The following is a 24,022-nucleotide window of genomic DNA, read 5'->3' as shown; positions in this document are numbered from 1 at the left end:
AAGGAATCTAGACTAGCATAGAAGTGGCTACCGATGATTCTCTGACCATGGCAATTTGTTATCTATTCTGCTACAAATGGTATTGTATCATAATCATTCTTGCTACTCTTCCTTTTCCCACCACCTGTTCTTCCCTTTGGGTCCTCCTGATGAATGATGTTTATGTGTGAGGAGGGAGGAAGTGGTATTAGATAAAATATTCCATTTTTTAGAACGAGTTGAAACTCTTTAGCCAATGCCACTGATAGAAGAAGAAAACCCATAGCAGAAAGTTCCAGTGTGTAAAAGAGAGATATATAACACAGCTTATGAGTGAAAGTTTATTTGAATCAAGCCATTTTTAATATGATGAGGATTTCAGATAATGCCAGTCAAGCATTTTTACATCTCCTCATGAATACTCTTTAGCTTGTGAGCATTACCTAGTTTTTGAGAGATTTGTAAAACTAATCTTTCTGAATGGGAAAAGCATACTTTAAGAATAGGACCACTTTGTTGTGGATTTGTACTATCCATCTTTCTAGGTGGGGGAAAAGGTGGATCCTTATATGCCCTGACTTTACTAATAGGTTGAAAATGGGATTTTTAAAGCTCTTCTGTCTTTCATTGATATTCCATATGAAGTATGTAACCTGAAGTTGAACAACCTGCTTTTCTCCACCTTTTTGAGAAGCAGCACTGCAGGTATGTATAGAAGCAGACCTGCCTGTATTCACATGCCTGTTATGGCTTGATCAGGTTTTCTATATTTGAGCATTTCATGCCTCTTGTCAGTATTTTTTTTTTTACCAATGAAAGGAAAGAACCTTAATTCTAAATGTCTTCTACCTTCACCCTGTATATTTCTGGGCTATCAGGAGATCTACAAAGGAAGAATTTTCTGGTGACACCCCTATGGAAATGTAAGGCCAATTTCGCTATTTCATTCTTTCAAAAGTTCAATGATTTCCTTAACAGATAAGGTGAAAGACATCCTTGTTTGACACTTGATGCTTTTCTAAAACTATAAAACAATCCCCCTCTATTAGAATTCAATCTTGCTTGCTGGTGGTTTAACCAGACTCAGAAGCTTCCTGACCTTCTCTTTGCTGTTGCTGGCCTGGCCCCGTCATCATTTCACTGGTCATCAGTACTTCCTCCAGGGCTGGACTGGATGGGGATGGTCATCTCCTCGTCCAACCTCTTGCAACAGTAGAAGGAAAAGGAGGTAAAACTCCCTCCAGCCTTTTCTGCTATATTATAGCAGCTCTGATAAAGGACGTGGATAAGGAGAAGGCTGAAACTGTTGGTTAGAAGGTTTAGGGATTAACTGAGGAATTAATTCACCCTTTCTTTCCCTCCTGCTAAAGCCGGTGGTTGAGAGTTGGCACTGTGTCAAGACCAGGCTGTTCCTCAGCCCCGAATTTCAGCCCCACACATCTCAAGAGGCTTTGCTAAGGGCTTCTTTTTAAACAGGGGATCTAAATTTCTAATTGTGCCTTGAACTTTAGTAAACCTGGGCTATTTTAAATTGTCACTTTACAAAGAAGTAACCTGCTTTTATTCTTCTCCTTCAAATCAAGTCATTACTACACAAAGTAACTTATGCCTCTATTTAGGCTTAGTGAGGAACTTTCACAATTTTATACAGTCTCCCTTTTCTAAGTCAGGGGGGAAAATAAAGAGGAACTTTATGGAAGAGGCATAAAGCAGTTGTACAGAACACGTTTAAAGGGCACATTAAGTCAGTTTTTGTCTGTGGTTCTTTCCCTTTATGGCATATGTTATATATTGACAGGGATTAAGTTTCTCTCCTGAATGGAACAATACAGAGTCACAGGGAGCTACTGTACTTTACAAAGCAACAGGCACCAGCACAAGCAAACGGCAAATAGAAATGTATCTCACAAAGAACTAACCAGGTTAGTTAACAGCACAGGGCTCTGCTTCATCTTTTGCAATTCTGCATCGTTTGCATTTCTCTTCTGGTTCTGCTGCGCGCGCTCCTCCGCTCTCCTTTCTTTTTCGTCCTTTCCTCCCTTTCTCACTCGCACTGTTACACTTTCTCTGTCCCCCTGGCTTTGTTATTCAGCATGTCTGATTAGCAGGAGCCTGATTGGCTGGCTGCCGGCTCCGAGAGAGATTGCATTCAGCTTACCCCCCACCCATCCACCCACCCACCCACCCCTTAGTCAGGAAATGTGAGCGGGGCTGATGGAAGCGGATAGGCAGGACTGGAGTGTTAGCACCAGTACTGGATGTGACAGCAGGCAGAGGAGCACTTAGCAGCTTATTCAGTGTCCGATTCGGATTCCGGCAAGGATCCAAGCATGGAATGCTGCCGTCGGGCAACTCCTGGCACACCGCTCCTCTTTCTGGCTTTCCTGCTCCTGGTAAATGCCTTTTCATTTCAATACATCGTGATGGCCATTTAGTCTGGGTGCTGTTGTGGTGGTGTGTACGTGTGTGTATGTGAGCGTGTGTGCCTGTGTATATCTTTCTCTTCAAACGCCAGGTAAAATAATTTACATGATTTAAAAAAAAAAAAAACGGCTTCTTGCAGAATTTTAACCCCAACTTCCCAAGCAAAATAAAGTCTGCAAGACTTTGTGGGATTAGTTAGAGGTAACTAGGAATACTGAGACGTACTGAGACGTGAACTTTGGGACATACTGCATGGAGTTTGTGAGCTGAGGGCTGTATAAATGGTGGTGTGCATGCTTGGAATTTAGGTAACAGATGTCCTGAAATCAAACTCACTCACTGAAGTGTTCCTGGAATATTTTTGAAGGATGGGCTGTGAGGGGCTTTCCCCCACTACCTTTTATGGGTCCTCCTTCCTCGGTGCACATGTGCTAGGGAAACAGGTAAAAGAGGGAATGAAAGCCTCTCTGTGGCCAACCCAGATTATAGCTCATAATTACGGCAAGTCATCTGTGGATACAAGTTAATGCTAGTATTTATGAATTGAGGATTATGGTCTTTGATCTCAGATGTGCTTTTGAAGAAGAAGAAAGTGCTGACTTTTTGTGCAGCTTCTTTCCACAGTCACAGTGATAAGATGCTCTGCTCTGGAACGTCAGCACACACTGCATTTTTGACTCGAAGTAAATGTTCCGTTGTGACTCATACTTGGTTTTATGGGCAGAAAATGAACCTTTACTGTCCAAAAAAAATCTACACTCAAAATATTAATAGCAATGCACATTTTTTTAAAACCAGAGTGTTCTGGGCAGGCAGCTTCGTAAACCTCATCTGAAGGTTTGATTCCAAAATTTGCACACACTGAGTCCAAACAAACGTGCTTGTAGCTCTCCCTGTCGCGTTTATGGAGAGCCAGCCCTTCCTCAGAAGGTAACCAGGCAAGAAGGGAAAAAGGGAAAAATGCAACGCATGTATAGATTGCATTGATTTGTCGAAGATGAAGGGATGTTTGTCCTGATTAGACTCTGACAAATTTGATCTGCACTATAATTTTGAACAAGGGGAGCAAGCTATTTAAGCACAAATTTTAAAACTCCAAGAAGGCTCATCATCAGAGAGTGATTAAATATGTAACAATTCCACTTCTGATTTGCATCATTGTAGCCAAGAAGTCATAATGCTGCATTGCAAAAGCTGTAAATATAGAAGTATATTTTCAAGTTCTCATAGAAATTTAAATGCAAACTGAACTTTCAGCATGAATGGACTGTACGTTTTTAGCTGTTCTGAGGAATATAAAAAGCAGAATGTTTAGGTGTGCTTTATGACTAGTGGGACAAGCAATTTATGAAAGGTGTCTCATTTTTTCCATATGGGACGTGTTACTTATATACACGCCATTGGTTTGCCTCGTCTTTCCCTCTTTGTATTTTTTTAAAAGCAGGGGTTATTTTCGCATTTAATTACATCATGAAGCAAATTACCAGTACATAGTACTTTTCTGGTATCTTCATAATGAAGTATGATCTCATTATACTTTGGAAAAACTTTTCCATTCAGGAATAGATTGTTTTGCTACCCACTTGGTAAATTGCATTATATTTCTCTTTGATATCTTGAATATTCATATATGTATTTGAACATATAATGACGCTTATATGGATAAAAAGGAGTGTTTGCTTATTTCAGATTTGAAGCATAAAGCATTTTGTTTAAATGACAATAATTGTATTATGAGGATAAAAGAAAATAAGACCCAGGTTTGCTTTATACCTGTATTTAAATGAATTTGGATTCTGAGAGTTAGGCTAGAAAAGAAAGAACTGCCTGGTGAGTGCCAAGATACACCCCTGTGCAGAGTAATAACAGTGTTAGTAGTACCTGCCATGTATTGCATGTCTGAATGTGTCAAACACGAGGCCAGTTGTTTGAAAAGCATTACAGTGAATCCTCACGATAACGTTGCAAATAAGGCATCTTTAAACCCATTCTACAGATAAGGAAATAAGCTTATATTTGAACTCAAAGGTGAAATAATGGAGAGAAAATAACTTGTTTGCTTTGTACTGTGGTTGTAAAATGTTTAGCCATGATGGAAGCAATGACACAGGTTGGTCTGTAGTCTTTGTTGGAGGTATTTAGGCTTTTTGCCTCATCTTGGCCAATAAAGATGTGTGCAACATTAAGGGCACTTGTCACACTTGTCATTCACTGTCCCATTTAGCTTTTGAGCCAAAAGTAAATTATTGGCCCAAGAGAAAGTAGCCTCTAGCCTGATCAGTAATTGACTTAGAACCAGAAGTGTGACATTTTCAGCTCAACCTTTTGTCTGGATCAGGAAATTGAACTGGGTGGCTTGTTTTTCCTATAATTGTTTTATGCATTATAAGAGTCTGTCTACTCTTAGAATTAATTTAAGCAATTTTTAAAGATTCCCTTTTACTTGCTAGGAAAACAGCCTGTTTGTTTCGTGGCAAAGTCCAGTTTCTACTTCAAAACAGCCTTCATATCACTGATAGCAGAATCGTCTGTATCATGACTTGGTTCTTGAGTGTATACAAATATTGTATGCTGTTCACCCTCAGTTTTACCAAAACCCTTTCCCACTGGAGCATTACTCCTGAGACAATGAAGTCCCTGTGTCTTTTATATCTATTTTTGGTCACCACCCACATTTTCATGCAAAGCTCAAACATCATAGACTTCTTTTTTTTACTCTGGACACAGTAGGACAGTAGTGCTGAGCAAGAGATTTTATTCTGATATTCAGGTCAAAGTAAGCCACATAACCCAACCTTCCCCATCTCCCCACCCTGCTCCCCTTTTCCCTTCTCCCTCCTTTGTCCCAATTGTTTAGCTCAAAAGGAATGTGGCAAAAACCATGACCGGCCATTGACATATGTGTCCATCCAAACTTGAAGTCAAATCACTTCTTGTCAGAAAAGCATTTAATCAAATTTGCATTTGCTTTTTGTTTCTTTTAAGTGGTTTTAAGCTGTTTCGCCTGCTATTGTGGCAGTTGCAAGGGTAGCACTCAGAATTATAATAAAGTACATGTGTTTTTCTGTTGAATTTCTTTTTCTTCTCTGTACTAATTTATACATGGAAACTAGTCAGACACAATAGCCCATTCCTTTGGTCGCTCTGGCACTCTCCTCCACTATTATCTAAGTGGATCTATCTTGGATGGCGAGAAGCACCATTAACTTGTGGAATGAATGTTAAATCCCTTATTTACAGCAGACTGTGGCCTGCTCCAATAAGTGTGTGTGTGTCTCCGTCCATGTGCATGCACAAACACCTTTCTATAACTGTTTATGTCTATTTCTTACTCTTATGCCTACATTGTCTTTAAGTCAAGCTTAAGGATATTTCATGTAAATCTGGAGAACGTAGTGAGGCATTTCTTTAAACTTTATTTACTTCATGTTTTTGTGACTTTTTTGTCTAGACATGGTCAGCTACATTTTTATTTTCTCCTGTTTTTGGCATTTCAGTCTGTTTCAGGATGACTTTCTGGCCCCCGTTATTATTTTCATGTGAACCAGTTCTATGGCTTCATATAAGTTGAGGGAAGTACGTCCAACAGTAGTCACTAGTGAACTACAAAAGAATCCTGTTACACCAGGCAAGTTTTTCCTTGAAAGACTCTGTGGATATATTAAAGACTTTTGAAAGAAAGAATGAATAAATACATGTGTTTGTGCATTTATAGGAGTGTTAATACATGTTGGTTCCCCTTTACCAATATGTATGAATAAAATGGAAAGCAAATCTCTAGCAGACCACATGGTAGGCTATTATTCAAACTTAGGAATGCACAGAGTTCATTCTTATATCTTTATAACAATGTGCAATTTTAATCAGTGAAGTGTGGTTAACCCCCGTCCTTGCTACTCCTTTTTTAACCCAGTTTGTTGGTACATTTTGCACAGGATTTATGTTTGCATGAAACATGGTTTTGTATTTTGGTTCTCCCCTTTATTATGGCTTAATCAAAATATAATCTTAAACTCATTCAGGAAAAAATACAGAGTCCTGTGAATTTCTGCATGTCCCCCAGTACCCGATAGAATGTGTTGTATATACAGGCATCGTAACCATTTGTGAACTAAATTCAGAGAGCAAAGGATGTAAAGAGACTCACATGATTCTCTAATTCTCCACATGTTCGGGGTTTTCTGACTTCATATATATATCTCGTTTTTGTGGTCAAGTGACAGCTCTGCTTTTAATTTGTCTATTTTAGGTTCCAGGTCTAATTATGTAAGTTTCATTCTATGCTTCCCTCCTTGTGCATATTCTACTGTTTCTCGTGGTCTCCTGAGTAGAGTGACCCAGAAGTGACCTCTTTGTAGCAGGAGGACCATAGTCTCTTCCTGAGTGAGAGCATTCCTTGACTCATCATGAATAACCTACTGGTGAAGCATGTTGAGACAATCACAGGAAAATGTGTCTAAATCAAGTTTGAGAGTCTTGCTGTTTTTACTAATTTTCTTCATCTAGAGAGCTGGCTTCAAACTTTGTGTTTTCACCAGAATGAGACAAGTTCATGTCATCTTCTCTCTGCGAAATAAAATCCACACCATGTGGTTGAATTTTGGCTTGATTGGCAGGACCGCTCATGAGCAGCTTAGGACTGGCATAGCAGAGGTGATGTAAGTCCAAAAGGATCCTAATTGAAATAGGCCAGCACAGCTGTGTGGGGAACCTGCCTGCTAACTGGGTATGCTGTTGCTATCAACCCCTTCTTTCCATGATCTCAAAAATAAATGACTAAATCTCCCCAATTCCTGAACTTCAAGATTAAAAACTACGTTGAATAAAGCTTAACTGTTCTGGTTTCTTCTCCCAGGGACTTTGCTAACTGGGAGTACCCAGCATGTAGAGCAGTTAGACGTTTTCTGGCTGTGTCTAGATGTCCCAATGGTAGTAGTCTGCAGACAACAGTGACCTCTGGCTTTTTGTTGGTTGTATTTCCAGAAGCTCAGTATTTATAAATCAGTTTGAATAGTTTCCTATACTTGTGAATAGTCTCTCTTCCAGTCATAGAAATATATCTTATCTCAGTAACTATTGTAACCTTTATTTGAAGAAAAAACGTAATTTTTATTTGACTACCCCACCCTAAATTCCACCAGTGTGTAGTCAGTATTTAGTAATTGTCAGAGGCGTACATAATTCACTGTATTCTTGACAATATTTTTAAATGTAATTTCTTCTAGTTCTTGTGCTTCCTTGTATTTATTTCTCATACTGTACTTAGGTTTTTGTCTAGTCAACAAGGTTGTGGGTGACAGCAGAGGGAGTGACTTGTTTCTCCTACCTTTATCAGAATGCCTGGTCTCAGTAAATGTTGTTGAATGAATGAATAAATGGATGAATATGAATGACTTGGTAAGAAAATATATGAAAAGGGTAAAGCACAAGTAGCAAGGGGAACATGTGAACATCCATTTCACATGTGAAGCATTTCACCAATTCTGGTTTTAGTAAGACCAAATCAATAAGCCTAATACATTCAAAAGAGAAGATACATACTCTGTTATTCTTTCTCTCCACACAATGAAAAACAATTGAATGACGATCCTTTTTGCCATTGTTAATTAGAATGAATTTTGCATGTTTCATATCTTTTTTTAAATCCATGTAGTTCTCAAGTATTTTTTCCTTTTACAAAATTTGTCCTCAGGAAGAAAATGATACTTATATTAGCCACAGTTTTATAAAATTGGAAAGTTTCTCATTATAGCAGAGATAATGTTGTAGATTCACCAAAAATTCATTTCTTTTGACTACTGGGCACAAAGGTAAACTTTATTTCGCAGTTTTCTCTGTAATTCGTTGGTGCAGTATGATTGAGTTCTGGTCAATGGAATGTCATTAGAAGTGACATATGGCACTTCTAGACCTGACATCTCCCACATAATCCTCCAAGTAAACAAGAACTCTCTCTTTATACACCTGTTGGATGCAGAGAATCCAGTAAAGAACTTCAAGACTCTAGAAAATAGTCAAGCCACCAAATGGAAGACCTCATCCCTGAATGGCTACATGGAGCAGAGCCCCACACTGCCATGCCAGCCAGTCTCACAGAATTACATTTGTGAACATTCGTTTAACCACGAGCAAGCAATAAACCCTCGTTGTGTTAAAACACTGATAGTTGCGGGAAGGTGTTCTTTGTCATACTGAAAACCTTTTTAAATAACATTGCTTCACATTTAGATGAAATGAATGCTTATAAGTAAGTACCAATACCACTTTCCATTTATTATACGAGAAAATTAAAATAAGGACATGCCATGTCACCCTAATGGTGGTTTAGTCTTTGTGTTTTGCAACTTATTGTATACCTAGAATTCTCTAAGTACTTGCAGGTATGTGGAAAAATGGGAAAATGGGTCCAAGTCCTTTTTTCAAACAAAATCCAGGAGTGGGTGGAGCAGTAAGAAATAAGGGGGGTGGAAAAGGCAGGTCTGTGGTAAACAGTTGGAATCTCATGGAGCAGAACAGGACCACACAACCTGGCCAAGGACACAGAACCACACAGACCCAAGGGGAAGGCAAAGAAAACAGAAAAGGATACCAAGAAGCAGAAACTGAGGCACAACACCAATGCAGCTCCAGAGCTGTCAGAAAATAAAGGAGTGAACAAGTGACAGAGAGGGGAACTGACTCATACACACACACACACACACACACACACACACACAAAACTTATAAAGTAAGACACACTTCTTGTGTATATCTAGTCTCAACCATCTTTGATACATTTTTCTAGGAGGTGTCCTGGTTTTAGAGTGTGGCCATCTGGGCTCTAACACTGATTCCAGCCCTATGATTGTGGCCCAGTCACATAACTCGCCGAAGCTATTGTCTCTTCATCCATGCACGATTGTCCATCTCTCCTAACTCTCCAGGATACCTTGAGAGGAAAACGCAGCATTAGATGTTGAAGTGTTTTGTCAACTCCAAAGTACTATAAAATTACAAGTGATTACTTTCATTCATGTGAAAATCTCTTATCTATCACCAGCTGTATACCCAACACAGAGCCAAGCTCCATGGAAGATCATTTAAGGCACAGTCCTTGCAATGAGGAGCTTGGATGGTTGTTGGACATTCTGTTGTCAATTTTTTTTTTTAATTTTCAAAAAACTCTTCTGTAGGGAATAGTTTTGTGATGTATATAATTACTTTCAATTACCCCACAAGGTGGCTCATTTTGCTCTTCCCCTCCTGCTTAGATACTGGCGGTTTAATCCTCTCATCCATGTGTAAATGTAAATTATGGCTTCCCACAGATTATCAGTGTATTATCTTCATGGATATTATCAGTCAGTATTTGACTTCAAACACTAAATTTTTTTCCAATTTCTATAGTTCAGAATATCAGTTCGTGCAGCACAAGACACTATAACAGTGTCTTAGTTAAGATAAATTCTTTGGGAAAAAACTTTTCTCAAAGCAAATATTTATCATTGTGAGAATTATCATAAACTGTGTGTGACCAGTATCTAGGGAGTTTTCATCTGCCCACTATCATTGGGGCATCATGATGGCAGACTTCAATCTTATGTAGTTTCTACTCCATTGTGTTTATTTTATAATAACCAAAATCCAGGCAGAAAATAAGCATATTCCATTTGGAATTATAATTCTGTAAGTTCAATTAGTATAGTAGGTTGAATCTCCCTACCTCACTAGATTTTTATCTAAAGTTCTTATTAAAATAAGTTAATTACAAAAAAACCCAGAAGGCCTTGTGCATGGAAGCGGGGGATAGTTCAGAGAAAGGGAATAGCAGAGAAGTCACGCATGTGAGCATACGCCATTTATAATACTGGAGACTTATTCCACTTCTGAAGCAAGAAATTGCAGGACTCTAATGGTTTCACCACCTGTGAATTATTTGGGTGCACCTCATAAGCGGGTTCTTTCTTCTATTTGTTTAAAGGAATAAGTGGTATGTTCGCCAATTCTACACTACATTAACTTTCACAGAGTTTCCATTTTCATCTTCATTGCTTTTTCAGATTTTTTTCCAAAGGTTCTGCCCTTCTCCAACTAAAGTTTTGGGTATTTTCCCCTTCAATTTTCGTCCGGGGACTTTCTCTAAGTCAGTTCAGTCTGTTGGCATAAATGTTAGGACAATGGAGGGAAGGAGAGTGATAACCTAAGACATCCTGACATAAATTCCAAGAGCACTAAAGAAATGAGACAGGAAATTATGAGCAACCTATAATAAATTCAAACTGTCCAATAAAATAAATATACCTCACTTTGTTCCCTTAGTAAAGTATGGTAGGGTGTCTGATGTCTCAGCCCACTTCACCATTTGAAGTCTGCCAGAGTATTGTTCAAATATTGTACTTCATCAATAGAACCCAAAATGAAAAAGGGTAATGGAAACAATAGGAACTCCTACTGTTTAGGTGCTGCAGTGAGATTTAGAAGAAAGCTTTTTAGAAATAGTCTGTTTTTTTATTACAGTTATTATAACCACTTGTCATCCAGACCAGGTGCCATACACTTTTACTTTGGGTCTTGTACCTGGTCTAAGATAGCAAACATGCTTTGAAATTACTGTTACAGAGTGAGTTTAATTGACATTTGGATTCCCAGGACATAGATTTATTGTGTTTTCGAATTAAAAAGAATCTTTGAGGTAGCATAAAATGTGACCTCAGTTGACTGGGATCTCTTTGAAGGCAGGACTTTGGTTTTATTTTGTCTTAGATATCTTTATATCCCCAGCACCAGACAAAGAGTTTGATTTACAGAAAATGTTCAATATAAGTTTATTGTTTGAATAAATGAATTTATCACCTATTCCAGCCCTTTGATTTCACAGATAATTGAATTTAACATATAAATGTTTGCAAAGAGATTGGAGATGTATTTGCCAGGAACACCTAGTAGGCAGGATCCAGAGCCTGGAATCTGGATCTCTTTCCTTTGAGTCCATACTCCTTTGAGAAGGAGTTCATTCTCTTTCTGTTATACTCTATGGCCCCTGAGGACCTTTGTATAAGAGTCAGCCGAGCCAGCCTTGGTAGAGAAAGGTTGAAATATTGAAATGTCACATGCAGTGGAAACCGAGGAAGCAATGAAGCTGATGGAACATCATCTTGAGTTAAAAGTCGAGGATCATTGTTGGTTTATAAACATTGGGGTGACCTGGCAAGAAGAGGGGACTGAAGTCTATAAAGTTTATGTCTTGCCCTAGACCTACAATATATCAATAAGCTTCATTTCTATTGCTTTCCATATAAATGAACAGTGTGAATGTAAAATACTAAATGGTGATGTATATGTGAAAAAGACTTCATGGGGGACCTTGCACATAGTAGGTCTCCAAGAAGTGTTAGCTTCCTTCCCATCCCCCAGTGCAAAATAGTATATTCATTGAGAGCCTGCTGTATATCAGGCCCTGTGCAGGGTACAGGGTATACTGTGTTGAACAAAACAGACATGGTTCCAAAGATGGGTCTTTCTACATGTAACATCAGAAAGGATTTGAGATCGGCAGTGGGGAGGACAGGCAGTAATTGGCTAGTACGTTCCATTGGTTTTATATTGCTATCATGATATAATTTTCTTTAAACTGTATACTTAACTATTGCTTGTGTAAGGGCGTCTCTGCCTAAAGAAATAGACACATTAATTCATTATTTATAGTGATTCCAGAAAGAATGTGTTAGAAAAACTCTAAAACTCTGAAGATTTATATTTAAGGTCACTTCTTTGAGCTGTGCCTTTTTTTTTTCTTTTTTGCTGGAATCCTCTTTTTTAGTCATACTGAAACCAAAGCTTAATAAGTGTATTATTTGGTCTCTGTTTATTTGATACATAAACACCTGTCTTTTCCATCTTAGAAATATGCTCAAGCAGGGAAACCTTTACACCAGCCCCTCATTCAAGTGAATAAAAGACCAGTCAACAGCATATAGAGCACTAATTACAGTAGGTTTTTCCTCAAAAGGTTTAGCTTGTTCTGGGGAAACCATTAGTCTGAAGGACCTTTAGAAATCTTTGAGCATCACCTGGCAACCAGTCAGCATGTTCTCAGTTCTCTGCTAGGAGGGGTTCTGATTTTCCAACACCTCTGCCATGTCCCTATGACCAGTCCTAACCTGCCTTAATCCAAGGCAGGCATTCTTACCCCTGGTAGTTTGCTAAATTTGCTAACTTCGCTAACTTCAGTTTGGCAGTGCTGGGACTCAAACCCAGTCCTTTATGTCCATTTTAGAGTTCTAGATAATTGAAAGAAGTGATTCCCAGACCTTGGATGTCATAGACCATTAGAATTTCAAAAAGAAATAAGATTGTGTTTGCAGGTAGGCAGGAAGTATGGAAAACAAAGTTTTTAATTTTATTAGGTAAGGACATTAATAAAATAAAGTTCTATCACCTGTTTCATAAGTGAAGTAATAATAGTTAATACTATACAGTGCTTGCTTCAATGTGAGATATACTTTACATATATTAAGTTATCTAATTGTCCTAACAACCCGAGGAAGTAGTTATAATTATTTTTCCCATTTTACAGATGAGGAAACTGAGACACAGAGAAATTATATAACTTGCGTTAGGTTACTCAGCTAGTAGTGGTGGAGTGCAGCTTTGAACACAGGCAGGGTTCACTCTTGTCCCAACAATGCCATTTTGTTTCACCAGCGGTGCAAGAAATGAAAGGTTATTTGAATAAGCCCAAAGTTTCAAGTATATAATTTCAGAAGAGAAACTAAACATATTTAGCTCTATGGAAAATTAACCAGGGACCTTATTGCTCCCCTTAATTCTTCATATCAGTGAAAAACCTTGTTAGACTGACCTGCTCTAAGCCAGACAATTTCCCTGGGACACAGAGATGAACGAGACACAGCCCCGCCCCCGAGGACGCTCACAGATTCTAAACAAAGTTTTAAAAAGATAACACAAGGCTTCCCTGGTGGCACAGTGGTTAAGGATCTGCCTGCAATGCAGGGGACACGGGTTCGAGCCCTGGTCTGGGAAGATCCCACATGCCACAGAGCAACTAAGCCCGTGCACCACAAGTACTGAGCCTGCACTCTAGAGCCCGCGAGCCACAACTACTGAAGCCCGCGTGCCTAGAGCCCATGCTCCGCAACAAGAGAAGCCACCACAATGAGAAGCCCACGCACCGCAACGAAGAGTAGCCCCCGCTCGCCGCAACAAGAAAAAGCCCGTGCGCAGCAAGGAAGACCAAATGCAGCCAAAAATAAATAAATAAAATAAGTAAATTTATTTTTTAAAAAAAGGTAACACAGACTGAGGCTGAGTGGAGGATATAAGATGCCACAGCAGCACAAGGAAGAAAATGAGAGAAGGAATTTGGCATTTATTTGCTGCAGTGCCCCAGGCTCTGTGCTAGGCAGAGAATCACTCGGCCTCTAGGTGGATCAGTGAGCGTGACTTAAAAGATGGAACATTTAAAGTGAGCCTTAGGAGATCAATGGAGGTTCACCAGGTAGACAAGAGAGGGAAAGAGGGCATTAGGAAGAGGGACCTGCACGGGCAGAGGCACAGAAGAAGGAAAAAAGTTGAGTCCAAGGAGCCGTGAGTGAATCCCAGTGGCCAGAGCATAACAGCTCCTGCAGGGCCTGGCATGCCATGCCTGGGAGCTTTGGCCCAAGTTTGTGTTTTAGAAAGACAGCTGTGCTGGCCGCACAGAGTGGAGAGACCCCGAGAATGGAGGCTGGAAGGCCATTTGATTATGACACCACTGATAGTGAGAAGCCATGAAGACGGCAGCAGCCCCAGTGATGGAAAAGAGGGGGAAAGATCCACCTATATGGCTACATAGTCACTTGCAGGAAAAAGCCCTGTGGTCCTTTGGGCTCAGAGGCTCTTATAGCATCAGCTGTGTGCTCTTTAGGTCCCCCTGCTCAGCAGACAGCCTGTACCGTGGCACTGAGTAGGTGCTCAATTGTATGCAGAAGGAATGCACGAAGGAGTGAATCATTTTATTCAAGTCTTCCCTGTTCAATCCCTTCCCTACAGTCAGAGATTTTTTTTTTTTTTTTTTTTACTAAATTATAAAAGGCCTTCTGGAGTAACAAATGTCTCAATCTTTAAAACCTGAAGAACTTTCTGTCATTCTCTCAGGAAAGAGAGAATTCAGGCTCAACCTTTCTGAAGAGATTGCCACACTGCTGTGACTTAACCCTTTATTCACTCTCAGTGAACCTTTCCAAATACATAGAGGCTATTTCAAAGGGGCAGTCCTGCACTTTTTGGAAAGCTGTATGACCTCATGTAACACAGAGGCCATCGTGGGGAGTCATTTTTGTACTTTGGGGTGATTATTGTCCTCAGAGACGGCAGTTTTCCCACTTGTGGTTATTTATCTGTTTTCTCACCAGACAGTGCTTTATTCAACTCTTATTCATGTCACAGTCATGAATCTTTCCACGGGAAGCCAGCAAATATCTTTGCCCTAATTCTTGCAGTGCTCCACATTATCTAAAATGGGCTCCACATGCGGAGTTCCCTTTGAAAGCAACTGAAACTCCAGTAAAAGATGCTGCGTTCAGTGTCTAAATTTAAGTTAGCTGCTCTGATGGAATAGTAATTGTGGTCTTCAGAAAAAATTCAAGCCATATCTGAAATTCATCAATTCATCATTTTGTACTAAAAGCATAATGTGGCTGAAAAAAAATAACCCACAAGTTTTATTAAAGAAAGTGTGAGTTAAATGTCACATAATTATATTCTTTATATTTTTTCTTTATGAATCCAGTTGCTAAGGCATCAGATTTTTAATCAGCCATTGGAATCCTGTGGGTATATCATTTCTTCTTCTCCTAATTAGGAATAGTCTCCAATTTACTCAGCATTAGTACAGAATTGATTATAACTTGGCCTCACCTCATAAAGTAGACTTACTTTGGAACAGCATCAAACAGGTATTTATGTTTTAAAACGTATGGTCCTTCTGACTTTCATTCTAATTTTGGACATTTACTACTTTTCCTTTCCTTCCTTCTTCCCCCAACTTGACTGCAAACAACACAGAAATCTCGTCAGACTTAGCAAAGGGGGAAAATGTGATTTTTAGTGTCTTCCTATGTGCTAGGTACTGTGCTACTTGTTTCTATATGTCATCTCAGATAAGCCTTACCACATCCTTGTATAGACAGGAAAACTGAGTACTAAAACCTAAAAGGTGGCATGAATTCCTCTACTTTTAGTGTACACGTACTCAATTCTTATAGCAAACAAATTATATTAAAATATGCAGTACAGGCTATTTTCCCTGTTGTTGGAACTATGTTACTTGGACTGTCAGCAGGAGCCTCCCCAACTTGCTGAGTGATTTCCACGGTTTCAGAACCAAATTCTTTAGAGTTCACTGCTTGTACCGTATTTCATGGATCCTAAGATACATAACTTTTCTGATTTTAGAAACTTTGATGCGTCTTATAATTGACAGCTGGTCACTGTTTAATGGGTGGCTCTTTTTTTTATTCTTAATGGTACATAAAATAATGTGACTTCAATCTGTGTCATCTTGGATTCGGTGGAATGGTGTACCAGGGTCTTTCCAGTGTCTAAATGATGGGAGCAAAGCTTGAGATTCAGTTACAGAAATAGGATTATGGACCCCCGACCCTCTCCTCCGGTTCACAATCCTCTGATGCAGATGGCTCCTGTCTTTGCTTGCCAGTCTGAGACACTGAGAGTTTGTACCTTGAGCTCAACTTATTTCTGTCCCATAAAAAGGTCAAAGCCCCCTTACCGAAGATCTCTTTTCTTCTTAATCTAAATGTGCCTCAGTTTTTTCACCTGTAAGCAATATAGTATAATGTGGTAGCTGCCGATCTTTGGTCAATATCAGAATCAGCTGAGCACCTATTAAAATTATGAAGGCCCAGGATGCTCTTGCTTACTTCAACGTGCCTGGGCCTCTGTGTACTTGTTTTTAGCTCTCCAGGTGATCCTGATAAACACGAGTTTGAGACTCACTGGAGTAGTTGTTGAGAGCAGGAATTCTTGAGCCCGACTGCCTGGACTCAAATCCTGGCTCCACCAGTGTAACCTTCCTATTATTTTCTGTGTCTCAGTTTCCTTATCTGCAAAACAGAGACCAACAACAGCATCTACCTCAAAGGATTATTGTGAAATTTAATCAAATGAGCCATGCAACCTACTTAGCCCAATACCTAACACATGTAGCAAGTGCCCAATAAACATCAGAAGGTTTCATTACTCCCTTCCTACAAGGCTGAAATTTTCTATCTCATTCCCAGAAACCAATCTCATCTTTTCCTGGATTCAGGGCAGCTGACGGCTTTGTTTGGTAACTCGAGTCTACCGTGTTATCTCAGAGAAAAGGACTGAGAATAAAAACCAAGATTCCTTTTCAATGAGCAGGGGGAGGTCTGGAGTCTGTTGAAACCAGGGAGTATAAAACAGAATAAGGATAAAGGTAGGTTCAAAAAAGTCACACTGTGAGTTCACTTGTAAACGCTTGCCTAATTCAGGGTTCCAACCCTCTCCTGCATCCAAATCACTGTAGGAACTGAGAACTAAAAATGTCTGGGCAGCCTCCAGGCTCCCTCCCACAAGAGATTCAGATTCAGGTGGTCTGAGGTAGGGCTCAGACATGGGCAATTTTTCTTGAGTTCCCAGGTAATTTGAGTATGCAGTCAGAGTTGATAGCCATTGATCCAACTTCATATTTAAAAGATTCTAAACACTTCTCACCTGTTAGGGGATTTGTCTCTTATTTGAAGATATTTTGTAGAACCCTCTCCACCTCAAAAAAAAAAACCCCAGAAAACTTAGGAGACCCTCTTCCCTAAAATAGAGATGCTATACCAGTTCCAATAACTCATACAGTTGATGTGAATAAACTTTGTACATTGTAAATACGTGTGTGTATGTGAGGGAGAGACAAAGAAAAAGAGAAAGGGAGGATTATGATGTATAATGGGAAGATGATTTTCCTATTATGTTAGGTAGCATGCACAAAGAGACCTGGAACTCTTCCAGTTTACAGGGTGTAGTGTAATCTGAAGTCTAATCTATCAGCCATTTGAATGCATAAATTTTTTATTCAGAAATAGGAACCATGCACATTTTGTACAAGATAGAAATTAGAACCTTTCTGAGCCTGATTTGAAGAAATAAAAAAAAAAAACAGATACTCTGAGGGTATCCAGTCTTCTGCATATACTAGTCATATAATCTTTTATTTTCTTTACTTTCTTTTTCTGGATGGCCACTGTTATAGATTAAGTATCCGGTCTTATGTTCCCCAGCTTTCCTCAAACAGCTAAGTTTAATTCCTGTCCAGATGACTGACTGACTCTTATCTCTCCTTATCCCACTTACTTAGTTAGACATAAAGAGATTCTAAAGTCCTCTTACCTGTTGGGGAAGTGGTTGTAAGGTGGATTTCTCTCTTATCCTTTTTATAGCACTCTCTATCTGCCAGCCTTAATAGTCTCTTTTTTTCTAAAATGCCCATAAACCTTCTATGCCTGCTATAGGGATATTATAAGGATCAAACAAATATGTGTAAGCACTTTGAAAACTGTAAAACTCCCATCATACCATGCCCTGCTCAAAAGCCTTCATTGGCTTCAGCTGTCAGTCTACTTAATGAGCAATCCCTTAGCTGGGACTCAAGGCCCTCTCCCAGACCACCATTCCAACCTTGTCTTTGGCTGTGCTGACACACGGAGAGCCGTGCTGCAGGGGAACCGATCTGCCAGACTAGAAGCAGACTGAGGTACCAATTGTGTATTATATAGATGACAGTAAGAAGAATCTGATTTAGGGTGCTGGCAGCTGGAATGGAAAAGAGGGAACAGGAAGGAGGTACATCACCAAAGTAAAATATCTAGTACAGGTAATTGTTTGGGTATATGTGTGTGGATGGATGGATAGGCTGGGTTGAGGTGGAGAATGGAGAGGCTGAAGGTAGGGGAAATGTTTTATAGAAATGTTTATATATCTGTAACTGGGTTAAGAGGAAGGACTGCTAAAGGAAGGATTGGGGACCCAAATATTGAGTTTGGTTTTGGACATGTTGAGTTTAAGGTACTACGGAGGCGTCCAGTTGAGTCAAAACAGAAACCTGGAGATTGGGGTAGAGATTTTTTTTTTTTTTTTGCGGTACGCGGGCCTCTCACTGTTGTGGCCTCTCCCGTTGCGGAGCACAGGCTCCGGACGCGCAGGCCCAGCGGCCACGGCTCACAGGCCCAGCCGCTCCGCGGCACGTAGGATCCTCCCAGACCGGGGCACGAAGCCGTGTCCCCCGCATCGGCAGGCGGACTCCCAACCACTGTGCCACCAGGGAAGCCCAAGGGGTAGAGATGTTTTTGTCTCTCATCTACAAAGAGAAGAGTGCAGGCAAGGGAGAGTGGGTGAGATTAACAGGAGGGTAGAAAGAAGAGCAGGGGCCCAAGGAAAGAATCTTGAGGATTCCGGCATTTACTAGTCAGGATGAGTAAGAAAAGGCATGGGAGGAACCGGCCAGGAGTCACTGCCAGCAAAGCCAGGGGATCACGTCCCACAGGAAGGTCTGAGGGAAGGTCCTCGGATGTGGTGAGTTACAGGCTTCTGATGAATTTCAGAGGAGCCACATCGCTCAAGTGGCAGGGCAGAAGGCAGATGACGAAGTGTTAAAGAAATTGGGAGTATTGAGGAAGTCGGTGCCGTGGGCATGGATTAGCCTTTCAAGAAGTTTAGAAGTGAAAGGAAAGGAGGCAGAAGACAATTTAACGCTTACCACTAACAAAGTGGAAAGTAAAGGCAGGAAAGCACAAAGCTGGAGCCGTGAGATAAAAGTGAGCTTGTTTTAATAAAAAGAGGAGAAAGTGCTCTCGTCTTAATAGCTCAAAGAATGCTGATAGCAGCCGTGTGTGAAATTGATTTCTGAGGCCCAGCACCAGAGACAGACAGGCTGTGAGGCCAATGGGGTAGTAAACCATGATTTAGCACCTTCACTTTCTCTGCTTATTACAAAACAGGCTTTAAAAAAGATGCCTGTGGTGCATCTCGGCAATCTTGATATTGTCTGTGGCCAAGATCCATTTTAATATATTCCTGAGGCATTTTAGTGATTATAACATTACATGAAGCATCAGCCTATTAACTTTTCACATTGCTAACCATGATTAATGCAATGCATACAAATTTTATCCCTACCATTAAATAACATTGAATGACGCTGAAGGAAAAAGAATTCCTCTTGCTGAAAACAAAACGATGACAGACTCAAAATGCTTGCAACATTGAAAGCAAAAATTAAGTTTTATGAATTCTCAGGGAAACTATTTGCTTCTACTTTATCAAGCATTGAGAGTCAGAGAAGTGCTCACGAGAATCACAAAAACCATATTATGTTTCATATGCTAATAAACATTTATAAAAGGTTTCACTAATGGCTCCTAGACATTGTCATTTAATTTACAAATGAAAGACTGCGTTACTTCCCATGTATACAATACTGACTGATATTTTTCAACTATGATTTCAAAATGCTAACAGTACAGGGAATTTAGCCAACTCAGAAACGCAAATACTTTTCATGAATTTGTCTGGGAGATAGAAAGAGACAACTGGTATAGATGTCTTTAATCACCAGTATTATATTCCATCTCAATTTAAGTAGATCAGTATTGTTTACAAATAATGACAAACTATAATTGACTGAGAAAGACAAGTCCTTTTAGAAAACCAAAGTCTTTCTTGCAGTGATTTAAAATAAGGGACTTATTCTACAGTCTACTCCCTACAATATTAAAGAAAAATTGTAGGCTATTTATGAAAGACAGCATCGTTTCACTAGGGAACATCTGCCCTAATTGCTGTAGTTAAGACAACGAAAGCTGTATGAAGGTTACTGACTCTCAACTGTTACTGATGAAGGACTTAATAATATGTTGAAAATATATCTAGAAATCAGAATATCTTTTTATTTTTTTTTATTTTTATTTATTTTTATTTATTTATTTATTTATTTTTTCTGGTACGCGGGCCTCTCACTGTTGCGGCCCCTCCTGCTGCGGAGCACAGGCTCCGGACACGCAGGCCCAGCGGCCACGGCCCACGGGCCCAGCCGCTCCGCGGCACGCGGGATGTTCCCAGACCGGGGCACGAACCCGTGTACCCTGTGTCGGCAGGTGGACTCTCAACCACTGCGCCACCAGGGAAGCCCAGAATATCTTTTTAAATAACCACTAGAAGTTATACTCATAGAGAACCACAATAGCAGTTTCTATTTTGATACAAAATAAATTATGTCATGAAAATTACTGATATAGCCATTAATAGAAACAGCATAAAATGAAAAAGCATTATTCTTTACCACCTAGATAGGAAATAAGTCAATATAGAAACTGAAAACCATCATATAAAGCTAACTTTTATCTCATCATTTGGGAAATTTTTGCTTACCAGTACTTAGTGATTTTTAAATAATTAAATAATACACATTTATCAACAAAAATACAGTGTATAGTTTAGCATTTTTTTCTTTATTATTCAGGAGTCACAATGATTTGACAGAGGTTCTGGATGCTGATAATTGTATTGTAAAGGAGTCCCCATTAGAGATTCTTTGTTTCAAGAATTTTTTTTTAATTATTTATTTATTTTTTGGCTGTGTTGGGTCTTCGTTTCTGTGCAAGGGCTTTCTCTAGTTGTGGCAAGCGGGGGCCACTCTTCATCGCGGTGCGCGGGTCTCTCACTGTCGCGGCCTCTCTTGTTGTGGAACACAGGCTCCAGACGCGCAGGCTCAGTAGTTGTGGCTTACAGGCCTAGTTGCTCCACGGCATGTGGGATCCTCCCAGACCAGGGCCTGAACCCATGTTCCCTCATTGGCAGGTAGATTCTCAACCACTGTGCCACCAGGGAAGCCCAAGAATTACTTTTAATGAAACGATTCTTACAGCTGAAGCCGTAGGATCATCTCTACTTGAATTTCATTTAGCAATTTAGTACTGTCAACATTTTCATATTTTAGAACTTTTATTTTTTAAACAATTTTTAAAGCAATCCTGAGTTAAACTGAGCAAGTGTTCATGTCTCATCGCCAAGTTAGAAAATTTATTTGTAAATATGCTTAAATGAGATAGGCTCATTTAGAATTGTAGACATATTTATGGCTAGGGGTGTTTCAGAAAGTATCTGGCCCCAAATCCCACAATGACCAAGTCCTGACCCCCAACCTGTGTCCCTCTTTAGAAGTTTTGCCATCAGTATTATCCGTATCTGTTCTGTGATACATTGTAAAATTAAAATTGCTCACAAAAAAGTCAGTTAAACACTACACATCCATTGAACATTGATCTCTGTATCAAGCCCTGTTGTAGAAATTAGGGGTGTCAAAGGGAATTCCCTTTGACACAATTTAATGAAAATACAATTTAATTAATGACAATACAATTTAATTAATGACAATACAATTTAATGAAAATACAATTTAATTCATCTTTTTTTACTTTTCTATTGGTAGAGGCCTATGCCTTAGATCAAGTCAGGACTCCCTCACCCACCCATCTTTGTTCCCTCCTCAACCCAGCACACTCATCTCCACAAAGTGCTACTTCCCAGGTGTTGGGGAAGGACTGACTATTGTTTACTCAGTGATGAGGATTCTTTGGCAGATAAGCATCTAGGATTTGAATTAGGCTAAATTAAGGCAAGATGTGACAGGTTAATCAGCTTTTAACATTTTGGGTAAATTTCAAGTTGGCATAAAAAGACATGTGCAGCAGAAATGTGATCATCTTTTTCTTCCATGCATCAGATTAATTTTTTTCCTCTTCCATTCCCTTACTTATCTGCAGTTTCTGCATATATATTTCCCCCCTCTGTCTTCAGAGAATCTGAATATGTATAAATGAGAGTGAAAGCTGACATCAGTTATGAATTAGACACTCAACTGCAACTTGTCCTGGCCTGCCTTGTGTTAATTATTCATTCAATGAATATGCACTGAGACCGATTACATGTCCAGTGTTCTACGAGGCACTGGGGGTACAAAAGCATGTTCATCTTTGTCGTGGCCCTTAAGAAACACACGGTCCATTCTTTGGGATAGATGTATAAATAAGTAACTACAGTACAGTGGCTGACAAATGCTAAAATAGCCATGTGTATCAAGTCCTAGCAGTATGTTCAGAGTACACAGGCGAGGCAGTGATTGATTCTACCTGGAGATTAGAGAACATTGCACTAGAAGATGGCGTGGGAGCTGCAGGAGCAGAAGTACACAAGTTGAAGAAAGAAAAGGATGCAAGGAACACAGAGAGGAAGGCAATCTAGGCAACAGTAGGCTCATGAACAGAATATCAGAGGTGCCCAAGCAGCTTGTCTGACGGAGCAGCAGTGCCCTGTCACTGGAGTGTCGAGGATGTGAGTGACCAGGAGCAACAGAAATGAGTCTAGAACGTTGATTTAGGGTCAAGTTAGGAAGAGTGTTGTATGCCACTCTAATAATTTGGACTTTATCTTATACTCGGTGGTTCTTAACCTTTTTTGGAGAATGTGATGAAAGCCATGAATCCTCTTTCCAGAAGCTTGATAATAACACACATACACCAAAAATGTTGCATACAGTTTCTGAGTCCTCACAGCCCATCTGGAATCTATTACTGACACCACCAGCTCTAGGCAGGCAGTGGAACCACAGAACCCCCTTAGGGAGTGAACTTTAGCTCTGCATTCTAGAAAGGTAACTGGCAGCAGTGTGGAGGACAGACTGGTGGGTGGAGAGGCTGAGGTCAAAAAATCAGATAGGAAGCCTATTGCAGAACGACAGGCATGAAATGCTGGAACCAGAATTAAGGCAGTGCAAGTCGGGATGGAGAGGGTGGGAGTGGAAGAGAGACATTTCAGAAGTGGAAGTGATGAGACTTGGTATCTGATTAAATGCAGAGAATGTTGAGCAGTCAGATATTTTGTTGTTGTTGTTTATCTCACTTCCTCAGTAGATTATAAAGGAAACATAAGCATGTGGGATTAGAACTTAAGATCCATGAGAAAGCAACAGGTTCTTCCATAAGCCAAGAGGCAGAGGGCTCTGTGGTAGTGAGCTCTGCTGATACCTACTGGGAGATGCTGAGAATCGAATAGGGAGCTGTTGAAATTGGTACACATGGATGGGAGACAGTCATTTCAAAGCAGCAAGTTAGGGCTTCCCTGGTGGCGCAGTGGTTGAGAGTCTGCCTGCCGATGCAGGGGATGCGGGGTCGTGCCCCGGTCCGGGAAGATCCCACATGCCGTGGAGCGGCTGGGCCCATGAGCCATGGCCGCTGAGCCTGCGTGTCCGGAGCCTGTGCTCCGCAATGGGAGAGGCCACAACAGTGAGAGGCCCGCGTACCGCAAAAAAAAAAAAAAAAGGCAGCAAGTTAACTTGCTGGTTACCACCTATGCCTTGCTTACAAGGCTTCCTGGCCCATGTTGAGTGTTCTCCTTGAGTGTTGAGTCAGGTACAGATGTGAAGGAAATCTGCTGATGATTGGCGTGAATCTACATTAAGCAATTATGGTGCTTCTGGATTGCTGGGACGCTGGGTTTGTTTGCTTTACTTTAATGATGGAAAAGGATCATCAGGACCATAAGTAGACCCTCA

At 40.1% G+C, this 24,022-nt stretch overlaps 1 protein-coding gene across 2 annotated transcripts in view; it reads left to right on the top strand.

The window, feature by feature from the left end:
* Positions 1 to 2,309: 2,309 nt before the first annotated feature.
* ADAMTSL1 (ADAMTS like 1) overlaps positions 2,310 to 24,022 on the top strand; it is a gene marked incomplete at both ends in the record, with an annotated part of 469,161 nt that continues 447,448 nt past the window's right edge. For both annotated transcript variants that reach the window (XM_079706140.1, XM_079706139.1), the window contains one exon: positions 2,310 to 2,372. In XM_079706140.1, the coding sequence (XP_079562266.1) occupies positions 2,310 to 2,372 (63 nt within the window). The remainder of the gene's footprint in view (positions 2,373 to 24,022) is intronic.

This window comes from Hyperoodon ampullatus (genome assembly GCF_949752795.1).
Source record: "Hyperoodon ampullatus genome assembly, chromosome: 6".
Taxonomy (NCBI): domain Eukaryota; kingdom Metazoa; phylum Chordata; class Mammalia; order Artiodactyla; family Ziphiidae; genus Hyperoodon; species Hyperoodon ampullatus.
The sequence above is the reverse complement of the archived record's forward strand: the minus strand, read 5'-3'. Positions and strand labels throughout refer to the sequence as shown.